A 15,355-nucleotide genomic window follows, 5' to 3' on the forward strand; every position below is an offset into this window, starting at 1 on the left:
TGTGAAAACCACTATGATAGAAAACTGTGTCCTAGCAGCTCCTTTCAGTGCAGAATGCCAAAACTAAAATCCGTGGGACTCTGCATGCCAGGGTCAGATGTACACTTGTTTGTCTTTGCTGTGTGTTCTCTGGGACCAGTGTTAGAATACTGTGGAGGATGTATCCCAGGATCTCACTAAGGTTTTCCATGGGTTCCCTGTACCTGGTGGTTTCAGTTGAATGACCTTCCACAGAACATAGCATAGATGACAGCAAGAGTTAATTACAGGATAGCATGAGGAATTCCCAATGGCAAAAGTGAGCAAGGGCCAGACTCCATCGTGGAGGAAATAACTGTCCAGGGATGAGAGCCAAAGAGCCCGTTGTTTGGCTTTACATACTGAGGTAGGCTTCATAGTTTCCCAAAGACTCTGGAAACGGGCGGTTTCCCCAAGGGCTCGTTTCTGTTCATGGTGCTGACCATCCCATGTATATTTATCCTTAAGGAAGGGGATGGCAGTATGTCTTTGCTCCTCCATGGATAGCTTCTTTCTTGGTAGTTAGTAAGCTCCCAAGATGACAGGTTACTAGCAGTTCAGAAACCCTTATCTCCTAGCACGGCCAGAGGCACCTCCCATATTCCACTATTTTGACTCAAAGTCATGTAATATTAGTTTTTACAGAATTACAGAATGATAATAATACAAATGTAATAAGAGACATCTTCAGCACCTGGAAATATCTTCCCTTGGCTGAGCCACAGTGAAGCCCTGCCATTTCCATGCTGTCTTGTCTGTATCTACCCTTTTGTGAGGTTCTTTTGTAATCTAGGTAGAAAGAGTTGTGAAATTCTCCCCTTCCTTAAAATTAGTGTTCTCACAAGGACACATATGGAAGATTCAAAGCTGATTTTGAAGGAATGGATGGGGATATACACTCTGACAAATGCAGAAATATTCAATTAAATACACAAACTCACTGAAATCTTTCCCTTTGGGAAAGTGTTCTTGAGATGGAAATTTTATCCTATTTTCACAATCCTGGGCTTGAACAAAACTCCTGCTACAATCTCTGTCTTCTAGTATGTTCGGTAGTGGAAATTCTGTTAATTTCAGTGCTGGAATTTATAAAAAGTTGACTGTAGGGGAGAGGCCCTCTTTACTGACTTTTACTGATCTATGCTACTACATATTAGATAGATCTTCTGCATCTCTGATGTGCTGGGGAGTGATTAGCCTTGTCTTTCATTCATTTCCTTGCTTCCAACCCTTGATGTGATAGCATACACATCAATGTAGTTGTGCAGCAAAGCCTCATCTTCTGGTAGTGATGATTCACCTTGATCTACTTTCTTCCTTGCAATCCATGACTAGTGAGAAGATGAAGAAAGGACAGGCACATAAACATATACAGAAAAGCTGTAATTTATTGGAAATTTGATTGGGATCTATGATTGAGAACCCTCAGCACCTTTCAATGCATATATTATAATCAGTTGAAAAGGGAAGTGATATTATTGCACACAGATAAACAGGGAAGCAGGTTATTTCATGCAGTTGAGCAGGGAGGCAAGTATAGCTGCTCTCAGGAGTAACTGGCTCTGTAAGGGGCAGGCTTCAGGCTGTAAACAACCGGAGAAGAAGAAACTATGGTAGATATTCTCTGCACACACTGAGAACATTCTTACTTGGAGCAGAGGAAGTCTTTGCCATTACAGTGAGCTTTACCCAGGAAAGGTTTGCCCTTACATAGGTCTGAGCCACTGGTCATTGACAGAGCTTTGCCAACATCAAATTACACACACTCATTTGAGACTTGACTTATTTCCTACAGAACAATTCATGACTTAAATCTTTCTTTACCACTTAGAAATGTTCCAATTCATTTGACTAACAGCTCGTCATGGTGAGAATGTATGCAAGCAAGCAGCAGGCATAACTGCTAGAATCAGAACCTGAGAATTCCAATCTTTTATTTTACTTTTTAAATGTGGAACAACTTCAGTAGTTTAATAGTGCTTCTCTCTGAATCTTAGATGCAAGGTGACTAAGAAATTTCCTTACAAAGTAAGAATTAATCCTTAGTCTTCTTGTTCCTTTCCTTAATACTTAAACACAATTTTAAGCATGTTTTCAGACTAACCTTCTCTGTTGTCTCAGGCCCATGAGCGTTTCCTCCTCCTTCATGTTTCTGACACATCTCAGACTGCTGTGACACTGTGTCACCACAGTAATAGGTGGCAGTGTGTCCAGAGTTCAGGCTGCTGAGCTCCATGTAGGCTGGGCTGGGCAGTGTCTCTGTATCCAGTGTGCTTCTGTCCTCAAACACACAAACACACACACACACACACACACACACACACACACACACACTCCCTGTCTCTGTCTGTCTCTCTGTCTCTGCCTCTCTTTCTCTCTCTCAATGCTATCCCATATCCTGTCTTAGCACATTGGCTATAGGTGTCTTTATCGCCAGATGATATTTAGAAGAGATTCTCATACAAAAATGAAATTTAGGTGATTGAAAAGAGACAAAATTGTATGATAAATAAAAATATTCATAACAATAACAAAATTACAGTTGTGAGGTAGCAAAAAAAAATAATTTTATGTTTAGGTGTCCTCACAACACGAAGAAGTGTATTAAAGGGTCTCAACATTATTGAAGAAGACCCCAGAAAATGTAAAAATCTTCCATGCTTGTGGATTGGCAGGATTAATACAGTAAAAATGGCCATCTTGCCAAAAGCAATATACAGATTCAATGCAATCCCAACCAAAATCCCAACTCAGTTCTTTATCGAGTTAGAAAGAGCAATTCTCAAATTCATCTAGAATAACAAAAAACCCAGGATAGCTAAAACTATTCTGAACAGTAAAAGAACTTCTGGGGGAATCAGTATACCGGACTTCAAACAGTACTACAGAGCAATAGTGTTAAAAACTACATGGTATTGGTACAGTGACAGGCAGGTAGATCAATGGAAAAGAATTGAAGACCCAGAAATGAACCCACACACCTATGGTCACATGATCTTCAACAAAGGAGCTAAAACCATCCAGTGGAAAAATGGTAGCCTTTTCAAAAAATGGTGCTGGTTCAACTGGAGGTCAGCATGCAGAAGAATGCAAATTGATCCATCTTTATCTCCTTGTGCTAAGCTCAACTCCGAGGGGATCGAGGCCCTCCACATAAAACCAGACACATTGAAACTTATAGCAAAGAAACTGGGGAAGGCCATTGAGGACATGGGCACAGGGGAAAAGTTCCTGAACATAACATCAATAGCTTATGCTCTAAGATTAAGAATTGACAAATGGGACCTCATAAAATTACAAAGTTTCTGTAAGGCAAAGGACACTGTCAATAGGACAAAACAGCAACCAACAAATTGAGAAAAGATCTTGACCAACCCTAAATCCGACAGAGTGCTAATATCCAATATATACAAACAACAGAAGAAGGTAGTCTCCAGAGAGCCAAATAACCCTATTAAAAATGGGGTACAGAGTTAAACAAAGATTTTCACCTGAAGAATTTTGACTGAGAAGCACCTTAAGAAATGTTCAACATCATTAGTTATTAAGGAAATGCAAGTCAAAACAACCCTGAGATTTTACTTCACACAAGTCAGAATGGCTAAGATTAAAAACTCAGGAGACAGCAGGTGTTGGAGAGGATGTGGAGGTGGTGGTGGGATTGCAAACTGGTAAAACCACCCAGAAAATCAATCTGGTGGTTCCTCAGAAAACTGGACATGACACTTCTGGAGGACTCTGCTATACTTCTTCTGGTCATATACCCTGAGGATTCTCTGACATGCAATAAGGGTACATGCTCCACTATGTTCATAGCAGCCTTATTTATAATAGCCAGAAGCTGGAAAGAACCCAGATATCCCTCAGTGGAGGAATGGATACAGAAAATGTGGTATATTTACAGAATGGAGTACTACTCAGCAATTAAAAACAATGAATTCATGAAATTTTTAGGCAAATGGTTGGATCTGGAAAATATCATCCTAAGTGAGGTAACCCAATCACAAAAGAATACAAATGGAATGCAGTTACTGATAAGTGGATATTAGCCCAATAGCTCTGAATACTTAAGACACAATAACATATCAAACGATTCCCAAGAAGAAGGATGGAGAGGGCCCTGGTCCTGGAAAGGCTTGATGCAGATCTGCAGGGGATTACCAGGACAGAGAAATGAGACGGGGGTGATTGGGGAATTGGAAGAGGGAAGAGGGCTTATGGGACTTATGGGGAGGGGGAAACCAGGTAAGGGGAAATTATTTGGAATGTAAACAAAGAATATAGAAAATAAAAATGAAAGGGCAAGGATCACTTCCCTAGGACATCTTGTTGTCTCACCTCCTTGTAAGCATCCTCTCTGTACTGGCTAGTTTTGTGTGTCAACTTGACACAACCTAGAGTTATCACAGAGAAAGGAGCTTCAGTTGGGGAAGTGCCTCCATGAGATCCAGCTGTGGGACATTTTCTCAATTAGTGATCAAGTGGGGAGGGCCCCTTGTGGGTGGTACCACCTTTGGAGTGGTGCTCTTGGGTTCTATAAGAGAGCAAGCTGAGCAAGCCAGGGGAAGCAAGCTAGTAAGATACATCCCTCCATGGCCTCTGCATCAACTCCTGCTTCCTGACCTGCTTGAGTTCCAGTCTTGACTTCTTTTAATGATGAACTGCAATGTGGAAGTATAAGCTCAATAAACCCTTTCCTTCCCAACTTGCTTCTTGGCCATGATGTTTGTGCAGGAATAGAAACCTGACTAAGACAAATTGGTACTAGGAGTGCGGTATTTCTGTGACAACCTGACCGTGTTTTGGGGAGGACTGTGGAAGGACTTTGGAACTTTGAGCTAGAAAAGCCATTAGAATATTAAGAGTTCGGTGGAAAGTTCTGTAGGAGTTTGGAAGATAATGTTAAGAACGTGCAAAAGATGGAGGCCTGGCTTGTGACATTTCAGCGGGAAGAATAAAGACTCTTACAGTGGCCATGTTTTTGATTGTGAAGATTCTGTGGTTTTGGTTAGCTGGGGCTGAAGAATCAGCTGTGAGTAATAAGATACCAGAATCACTAAAGCAAACCTTTGTGTTACTGGGACTATTGATGCTGGTTAGCTAGAGCTAAGAAATTAGCAGTAATTAAGAAGAAACTAGCATCACTGAGATGAAATCTTCTTGGGAGTGATTTCTGAGAGCACAGAGAGTGTGTTCCAGAGATAGCCACAGTTGTATTTTGTGCTGTGGCTGGACTTGGTACTGTGTAAGAGTCACCCAGATGGTACTGGTTTTGAAGACATGAAGGGGTCATGAAGAGCAGCTGAGACTCTTGGCACAGTGAAAGGCCACGGAAGGCCATTGGTGAAGGTGCAGCCTCAGTTGCAATTGATGGCCCAGAACTTGAAGGGGTCATGCATAGGAGCAGAGGCTTGTCACCATGAAGAGAGCCTATGAGAGGCTATTGGTGAAGCCTAATTACAGTAGAAGTCAGCAGTGTTTTGGAGATGCCAGTGCCATGCGATGACCACCAAGAACAGCAGCAGCAGTGGAGTACAGGCAGCTGGAGCCTAGAAGACAAGCTGTGTGCTACAAAAGGCAGAGCTGGAGAAGTGACCCACACCCTTGGAGGAGCCAGAAGATTGTGAGTTGGATCCCAGATATTGAACCATTGGAGTTTGAGTTTTGCTTTTGGTGTGACTGTGCCCTGATATGTTTCCCTCTTGAAGGAAGAAAGTATTTTAGTGGAGCCCACAGTTAAAAGAATTTGAATTTTTAAAAGACTTTGCAATTTAAAGATATTGGACATTTTAAGGTGATTGAACTTTTAATATGTGAAGACTGTGGGATTTTTAAAATAATTTAGATCTTGGGGATAAGAAAGTAATGGTTGAGGCTTAATAGTGATGTGTTTGTGTGTCAAGTTTCCAAGGGGTCAATTGTACTTGCTAGTTTTGTGTGGCAACTTGACACAGGCTGGAGTTATCACAGAGAAAGGAGCTTCAGTTGGGGAAGTGCCTCCATGAGATCCAGCTGTGGAGCATTTTCTCAATTAGTGATCAAGTGGGGAAGGGAGGGCCCCTTGTGGGTGGTACCACCTTTGGGCTGGTGCTCTTGGGTTCTATAAGAGAGCAAGCTGAGCAAGCCAGGGGAAGCAAGCCAGTAAGAAACATCCCTCCATGGCCTCTGCATCAATTCCTGCTTCCTGACCTGCTTGAGTTCCAGTCCTGACTTCCTTTAGTGATGAACTGCAATGTGGAAATGTAAGCTCAATAAACCCTTTCCTTCCCAACTTGCTTCTTGGTCATGATGTTTGGAACAGAAACCCTGACTAAGATACTGTCCTAAAATATCCTTGTGATTCACTTTCATTCTATTTCTAAGACAGTTTCCCTTCAAGATGTAGGACTTTTAATTCTTGAGAAAATTGCTACATAACACATTTATAACAAGGGGCTTAACATCCCATTTATTAGTTGTTTGAGTTGGCCAAGTTATTCAAACTGCTCCAGTTTAGACATCAGAAAATTTCTCCTATTATAGAGCTTAAGTCAGTGCAGATGAGGATCTGATAAACAAATATGGTAAAGCAGAGGTAATAGTCACTGACTGTAACTAATATTAGTAAATGTTCAGTAGCATTATTTGAAAAAATATAAACAAAGTAGATGAAAGCACCAAATTTTTCTGTCTCTTATCATTGTTTTTGGCAAAGCCTTTACTATCTGTTGATGAGAATTCTATATGGAAAGTCAGTATATTTATAACTTCTGATTGTAAATAACTGAGACTGTGGTTTATAAAAGAATGAGGCTTGTGTATAACCTAGATTTGAGGATCAAGGACCCATGTTGGCTCTGTTGAAATCATTGTGGCACATTGATACTCATTAGAAAAGTTTGTAAAACAGTACACTGTGGGAATGAAAGGGAGGTATCAAGCTTGCTTTGTGAACCATGTCAGCACTGAGACCTAACCAGGATTTCACTGGAAATGCACCTGTTTTCTGAGTTCTGCACCTGCAGTTAACCACTGTGCTTTGGACATCAACATAACTTCCTCTGCAATCTCCATGAAATCCAATCTTTGATAACAGCATCTCCTGATTGAAATTTGAAATTACAATCAAACCATGATTTTTGTAAAGATCCTTGTTGAGCTTCTGATGCAACGTTTTCATCCTTTCATGATAACCTCAATGAATAACTTCAATTGAATGTCCAGTTTTAGCCTCCAGATAAATTTTATTCTGGTAAGGTTTCCTCTTAGTGGGAAGTCACATCTTGAACCCATGCATAGATCAGAGAGTGAACAGGAGGTAGTAGTGGTATTTTAGTTTAAACCTGCCATAATCTACTTTCATGTGCCAATGACTGCCTCACCAAAGGCCTCCAGCTGTACCTCCCTGCCCTTATAGTTTTCTATTAATTATTTTTAAATTTACTTATAAATGTTACTCTCAGCTGGAATCCTGAAGCTGAACATATGGAAATTAAGGCACATAGAACCAATACTACATGGGATCCAGATATTCTACATGAGGCCTGACATAAAAAAAGGCTGCCTGTTTACACCGGAAGGTGAGAGCCTCAGAGCCGATGAGAAGTCATGGGAGGCCCAGGAGTCTCTCACTCCCGAGCAGACACATCACAAAGTATGAAATGGTTTGGGAATGATCACACCCAAAGTTCAAAATGAGCAAAGTTAGAATTGTCTAGTTGGTGCAAACTTTCTGATCCCTCCTCCAGGTATTGTAACATAACTCAGATAAAGTTTGTGCCCAGCCCTCCCCAGATGACTGTTATCCAGATCACAGGGAGTCAGATCAAAGGTGGGAAGATGCTCCAGTGGGATGCCAGGTCGCTCTGCTCTCCAGTGAGTATTTATCACCTTCTACAGACACTAAAATTACAAATTGCTGACAGGCATGAAAACTCCCTTAATCCAAGCCTGTACAGGATCTCCTCAGGCACAGAGTCCTCCCATGCCACATCCATCTGGGTAAGTGTCCTGCACCCAAGTGCACAATCAGAAGGTGGTTTGGTCCCTGGCAGTCTGAGGGAGGAGGACTTCCCAGGCTACAGGGAGATTTTTCAGCATCTGCAATGGAGAAGCTGAGCTCTGACATCCCCTCAGCATAGGAAACTGTGTTCTGCATAGGTAACGAATGTGTTTTCTTATTAGGCTATTATTCATTTTTCTATAAGTCCTGAAATTCATCAATTTTTACACACTTCTGAAATATCCATAGATTTTTGGTTTGCATTCATTTTCTAATGTAAATTGATTCTCTGTGTCAGCACTTAAGCCACCAATGAATTTCCTGGTTTATTCTTTCATACCGATCTTTTCATGTTACCAAGGAGACCTTAAACCTACATCTTCATGTAATGTCTTCAGCTCTGTGTTTGTCTAGAATTGTTATTGAACTTGACTTCTTTGGTTTGAATCATTCTGAGATTTGAAGCTGTGCTGGTTTGAATATTCTTAGCTCACTGAGTGGAACTATTAGGAGCTATGACCTTGTTGCAATAGATGTGTCCTTGTTGAAGAAATCTGTCACTGTGTGCATGGGCTTTAAGACCTCATACTAGTTTCCAGGAAGCCAGTGTTTTCTTGTTTGCCTTTGGCACAGCCCTAGACATCTCAGATCCTCCTGCACTATGCCTGCCTAGATACTGCCATGTTCCCACTTTGATGATCATGGACTGAACCTCTGAACCTGTAAGCTAGTGCTTATTAAATGTAGCCTTATTAGAGTTGCCCTGGTCATGGTGTCTTTTAACATCAGTAAAACCCTAAGACAGAAGTTGGCACCAGGGACTGGGGTATTGCTCTGATAGTCCTGACCATCCTTTTCTTTGTGTGGGGGAGGATGTGTACTTTGAGACTTTAGTTTGGAGGGCAGTGGGATGCTGTAAGTAGGGATTATTGGCCATCCTAATAGGAACATGAAAGACTTTGTTGGTAAGGGTGATTTGAACTCTGGAAGCCTGGGTCTAGATGTTTCAGAAGGAGAAGAATGTCAATATGTGACCCTTCGGAGGGTCCCAGAAGATCAAGTGTGGATCTCAGATACTGGAACAGGAAGATGTAACATTTAAGTTGCCTTGAAGACCCCAAAATGGTTGAACTGCCATAGCTATGGGATATGTGCTGAGTAAAGCAGCTAACGGGGAGTGGAAACAGCCAAGGAGAAAGACATGTGTTGCAGTCAACACAGATTAAAAAGCAGTTGGAGATCTGAAAACTTCTTTGATATCAGACATGGAGGTGCAGTTTGGATTTTGCCCAGCTTGTTTTGTATTTTGTTTTGGGGATTATACCTAAGTGATTGGATGAATCTCAGAAGAGACTTTGGACTTTGGGCTTTTTACATTGTTGAGACAGCTATAAACTATGGGGACTTTGGAAATATGACTAAATGTAATTTTTATTTTGCTCTAGCTAGGTATGGCTCCCATAGACCCATGTGTGTGAACAAGCCAATGGGAGCCAGGGAGTGGAATGTGGTGGCTTGGTTCAGGGAGTGGCACTATTAGGATGTGTGGCCTTTTTCTGAGGAAGTGGTTCACTTTCGGGTGGGCTTTGAGAAACTCCTCCTAGCTTCCTGGAAAATCGCTTTCTCCAGTTTACCTTTGGAGCAAGATGTAGAATTCTCAGCTCCTCCTGTACCATGCCTGCCTGGATGTGTGATTCTCCCATCTTGATGACTGAAGCACTGAGCCTTTTCGCCAGCCCCAATTATATGTTGTCCTCAGAGTTGCTTTGGTCATGGTGTCTTTTCACAGTGGTAAAACCCTAAGTAAACAGAAGAAGCTTTCAAAGGAAATGAAGCTTCAGGTAGAAAGTTGCACTGTGGATAGCCTCACACTGTGCTGGGTCTCATTCCTAGTAAATCTAGAGCTACTAGATCTCAGGCTGTCCTTAACCTGGCCTCTGAACCATGGCATGTCTCAGCTAAGGAACACAGTTGCCAGTTATGAAATATCAAGTCTATGGTGAATTTGTTGGTGGTTTTCCCAGAACAGTAATTGATGGCTCTTGTTTCTTGGAAGAACAACTGCAAAGCACTCAGATAATGGGAATGCCTGGACTTTGTTGCTTTCTCTAGGTCTGTTCTCTTTTACTAGCTCCCACAATGCTCCAAACTTAATTTTCTCATGGTGTTGGTAACAGATAAACAGAAAAATATCACCCTTTTTGCTAGAAAGGTTCCATCAAATCTGCTGTGCAAGGATGCTTGTAATCCCTTGTTTCATCATGGGATCCGTTCCATCATGGGATCCATCCCATCTTAGGTCATGTCAGGAATGTTTCTCTTGCAGAATGGTTGGGTCTCTGTAGTAACATCAGGCATCTGTGATAAAATTCCTGTCAGGTCTGTGACAAAGCTTCTCTGGAACTTCCTGACCCTTCCCCATAAGAGCACACTGCCTTCTTTGGTGTTTCTGAAGATGTGTTTAGATGAATTCTGACATTTTTCCTATTGCTTCATTTCATAATTCTTTGAATTTTTTAAAGATTATAGTACAATTATATGAGTTATCTGTTCTTGTATTTCCTTCAAAAGCCTTCCAAAAACTCCCCATGCTGTCCTTTGCTTTCATAACTTCTCTTTATTATATAATCCACATTCTTAAATGCATAACTACAACATGCTCAGTCTGTGAAATGTTACTTGTATGTGTGTTTTCCATGCTGACATTTGGTTTTGGACACAAAATTGTTGTGCTCTCCCTTAGTGAAGACAATTCCTCCTGTTCTTAACTTTCCTTAGTAGCCTGAGGTTCATTGTGTAGGCTGAGTAGAGGGCTTTCCTTTGCCTTGACATGTCTAACTGTTGTCCTTTGTTGGCTCATGTTTAGGCAGTCACATCTCCTTAACAGGACCAGGAGACACAAGCTCACAGCAAACTCCCTGATTGCCCACCTAAGTAAACAGAAGAAGCTTTCAAAGGAAATGAAGCTTCAGGTAGAAAGTTGCACTGAGTCTTTCCACCCATCTTCTGCAGAGTTTTTGAGACTTGACTTCAAGAGTTCTTGGTAGATATCCACTGAGAATGGAATCCACAACTCTATACACTGATTGATTGTGGTTTTCTGTGTCACAGTGGACCATACCAGGAAATTTGGTAAGGTAGAGCAGATCCGAGACCTTGGAAATCAAGTACCCACACCTGAGACATGAACTGCCTCTCTTTTCTCTGCCTGATTCCTGGTCTGGAACAAGGGCCATACTCCCCATATAAGTCATGTATTCCAAAGCAGAGTTCTTTATGCTAATGAGGGATTTAGAGATCGTGAGGGTTTAGCCAATAAGCTTCCCTTCCCAGATTTTCCTTCCACAAAACGTATTTCATCTGGGCTACCCTGAGAAGTAGATACTCATCCAGTTTCCACAGTGAAAAACCAATAAACAGTTTGGAAGTAAGGACTACTTCTTTCATCTTCCACCACAATGCGGAGCATGGAGATGGAACTTAGCCTTCAGAGCCTTGCTGCCTAAATCTCTCATAGAAGGCCTCTTTGTGCTTACAGACAACTGCTTCCTTCCCATCTGAGCTAAGCTGGAGCTCCCAGCAACAGGCTAGGGTTAGGCGCTGTCCTCATAGGCTATTGGGCCCCAACATTTCATTCACTACTTCTCTGTGCAGTTTTCTAGTGGTGACCAGATGCCCGGGAGTCAGGGAATATCAGCTTCCACCTGCCAACATCTACGGCTGCATTTTCTACTCCCAAGAGCAGTGTCTCAGAGCTTTTACAAAGCCCAGGAAGCCCAGGAAACCAACAGGGGCAGCTCCATGTTCTGGCAAGGCAAAACATGGACCCACAATTTTGTGTAATGGCCGTCAGTTGCAAAGAGATTAAATATTTAGAAAATTTTAAATACGTTTGTTTCTTCTTAATATACTACATTACAGTACAATATGAATTAAAAGACTATGAAATTATTTCATCTCACACACATGATTTTCAGTTATTAGTTCTTTACTATTTATCTGTGAAGATTTTCATTTTTTTGTTTTTATTTTAACAACTGTATAGGCTTCATATGTACTAAGTGTTCATTGAAGGAAATGATGAATACTACATAAAATTTACACTGCATTCCTCATGTACATTGATCTGGCTTCTCTGAAGTCTGGGGAAGCCTCCTGCCCCTAGAAGGAGATAGAAGATTCCTGTGGAGCCTATCCTTTAAAACTGGGTGATACTTTTCATTTAATCATGACCTTACAATGGCCCTAAGGCTATTATAATTGTAGTTTTATTTATCACCCTGATTTTACATGACAAAAGAGAGAAAAGTAAGAGTATGTTCACACCAATATTTGATTCTTGAGGTCGTTTATCAGAGGCATCATGGCAGGAGATTAAAGTCATAGGCTGCATGTAGAGTCACTTAAAATCTAGAGAAAGCCCAGGATTTCACTCTGTTTGGAAAGGGGTCATGGCCCCATCATTCTACAGTTTTGGTTGGCAGAGAAAGAGCTGATGAATCATTCACAGAGGTGAATTCTTTCAGCCAGGCCATGACAAGTCCCTGCATGAGAAAAACATCAGTTGACATGTCTATGAAGATAATTCTGTGCCTGAATCAGTTCCATATTTCGTGGGTATGTAAACAGCATGTTCTTCCACACCTACCATCCTCTGACACAGGTACAGAACTGACTGACTGTCCATATGTTCTAGAGGAGGTGACTAGAGCCCTGAAAGCTTAAGATGACACACTGAGGGAATGGCAGTGTGTAGAATTTGATTCAGAGTACAAATTGATAATCATTTGTTCCAGAGATTTATTATGAATATTTGGCCTGACTGGGCAGTGTTGGCACATGTCTTTAATCCAACCACTTGGAATTGTGGAGGATCTTTTGTTTAGAGGCCATCCTTGTCTACAGAGTAAGTTCTAGGGGCCAGGACTACACAGAGAAATGCTGTTTGAGAAATAGATAGTAAAGGGAGAGTAAAGGGTGGACAGAGAAGAGGAAAAATGGGGTATGGGGGGAGGAAAGCACACACACAAACAAGCACACACACACAAAGAGGAAAGGAGAGAGAGAGAGAGAGAGAGAGAGAGAGAGAGAGAGAGAGAGAGAGAGAGAGAGAGAGAGACATGTAATAGACAATTGGGAATGGAGAATGAATATTTGGCATGGAGGTAAGGAGCAGAATAAAGCAGACACGAAATAAAATGACCCCTGGACCCCATGGGCACAACGTCCTCCAGGAGGGCACATTTCTAGTTTTTTGCAGTCTTCTCCATTCATATTCACCAGATGGGTAAAGCTATTGTGTGTCTGACAATCTATTGAGATGCAGCCCTTTCCCCAGAATAAACTAAACCCATGGACTAGGAGTAGAAATGATTATTAGAACTCAAAGAAATATTTAATGTACAAGAAAGTTTATGTTTGGAGGTAGCCCGACAATGGTACACACAACTCAGCCTTGATTGGAAAGCATTAGGACAGTTGGGGCAGTGAGGATGACTTTGAGGTGGTGTGAGATGGAGCTTAGTTGGTATCATGGAATCAGGATGAGTTTGAAATTTTGTTACCAGGTCAGTGTTGGTTGGAATTTGTGAACAAGACCATATTATTTAATGAAGTGTTTTCTTGTTTCTCCTCAGGTTGTTACTATTATCTTACTATACACATAAAATGAATAAAGCCAATTTACTCAGCACTGACATGAACATAAAAGTCACCTTGTTCTCTGAAGTGAGTGTTGGGATCTCAGCTAATGGTTTCCTTTTTTTTGCCCACCTCTGTGTGCTCCTTGGTAACAACAGGCCTAAGCCCATTGATCTCTATATTGCTTTCTTGTCCCTAACCCAGCTAATGCTGCTTACAACTATGGGACTCATAGCTGTGGACATGTTTACACCTTGGGGGAGATGGGGTTCTACCACATGCCAATCCCTTATCTATTTTCATAGGCTTTTGAGGGGCCTCACCCTTTGTGCTACCTGTCTGCTGAATGTCCTTTGGACCATCACCCTTAGTCCTAGAAGCTCCTGTTTAACAAAGTTTAAACATAAATCTCTCCATAACATCTCAGGTGCCTTTCTTTTCCTCTGTATTCTCTATGTGTCTTTTAGCAGTCACTTCTTCATATTGATTATTTCTACCCCCAACCTGACCTCAGATAATTTTATGTACATTACTCAGTCCTGCTCACTTCTACCTGTGAGTTACTTCAGAAAAAGGATGTTTTCCACACCGATGGCCATCAGAGAAGCCTTTCTCATAGGTCTCATTGCCCTGTCCAGCGGGTACATGGTGGCTCTCCTATGGAGGCACCGGAAGCAGGCCCAGCATCTTCACAGCACCAGGCTTTCTTCAAAAGCCTCCCCAGAGCAAAGGGCGACCAGGACCATCACACTGCTCATGAGCTTCTTTGTGGTTTTCTATATCTTGGACATTGTGGTCTTCCAATCAAGGATGATGTTCAAGGATGACTCAATATTCTACTGTGTCCAAATTATTGTGTCCCATAGCTATGCCACAGTCAGCCCTTTTGTGTTTATTTGCACTGAAAAATGTATAACTAAGTTTTTGAGGTCAATGTGTGACAGAGTAGTTAATATTTAAATATTCAGTGTTGGGAATGGACCCTGAATATAATCAATATATTGTCATCAGAGCTATGAATCATGGTACAGTGGGTCATTCTGTGGCTTAAATTGATATATGAAAGTATTTTTTCAGTTAAATATGTTTATTTTGTGTGTGGATAAAAGAATATTAAATCCTTTCAGATATCACATGAGGTTTCTATCTTTCCATGTTTTCTAAGATGATATGTGAGAAGGCTTTCATTTGACCTGGGTTAATATATAGCTTTCACTTTCTGAAAAAGCATACATTTTTCAGATTTAAGAGTATTTTTTGTCCATGTGTTCATATGTGTGTGTGTGAGTGTATGTGTGTACATGAGAGAGAGAGAGAGAGAGAGAGAGAGAGAGAGAGAGAGAGAGAGAGACAGAGAGAGACAGAGAGAGACACACACACAGAGAATACTTGAATGCAATTGCTCATGGAGGTCAGAGGAATCAGGAACTCTGGAGTTCCATCAATAGGCACTTGTGGGCCACCCTGTGTATGTGCATTGGTAATTGATCTTGAGTTTTCTAAGGAGCAGTGTACTTAAGTGCTAAGCCATCTCTCAGGCTCGTTTCTTGACTTTAACTATGTGAGAGCTATGACATTTCCAATAATTCATTTGCATCATTTTTTTTATATTTGGCAGAATTCATAAAGAAACACTATTCAAGAGTTTATTATCACATGATTTAGTAAACACACACACACATGAAGCCAAAACTATATGCAGAGAACCATACTGTC

At 41.3% G+C, this 15,355-nt stretch overlaps 1 protein-coding gene across 1 annotated transcript; it reads left to right on the plus strand.

Annotated features, from left to right (window-relative positions):
• The first annotated feature begins 13,666 nt into the window (after positions 1 to 13,666).
• On the plus strand, positions 13,667 to 14,599 carry LOC127678936 (vomeronasal type-1 receptor 53-like). The gene has a single exon (XM_052174299.1). The coding sequence runs from the start codon at positions 13,667 to 13,669 to the stop codon at positions 14,597 to 14,599; it is 933 nt and encodes a 310-aa protein (XP_052030259.1).
• The last annotated feature ends 756 nt before the right edge of the window (positions 14,600 to 15,355 follow it).

This window comes from Apodemus sylvaticus, chromosome 2, assembly GCF_947179515.1.
Source record: "Apodemus sylvaticus chromosome 2, mApoSyl1.1, whole genome shotgun sequence".
In the NCBI taxonomy this organism is placed as follows: Eukaryota; Metazoa; Chordata; class Mammalia; order Rodentia; family Muridae; genus Apodemus; species Apodemus sylvaticus.

Coding starts and splice junctions, on each gene's coding strand:
- LOC127678936 (XM_052174299.1), top strand. CDS start 13,667: ATGAATAAAGCCAATTTACTCAGCACTGACATGAACATAAAAGTCACC.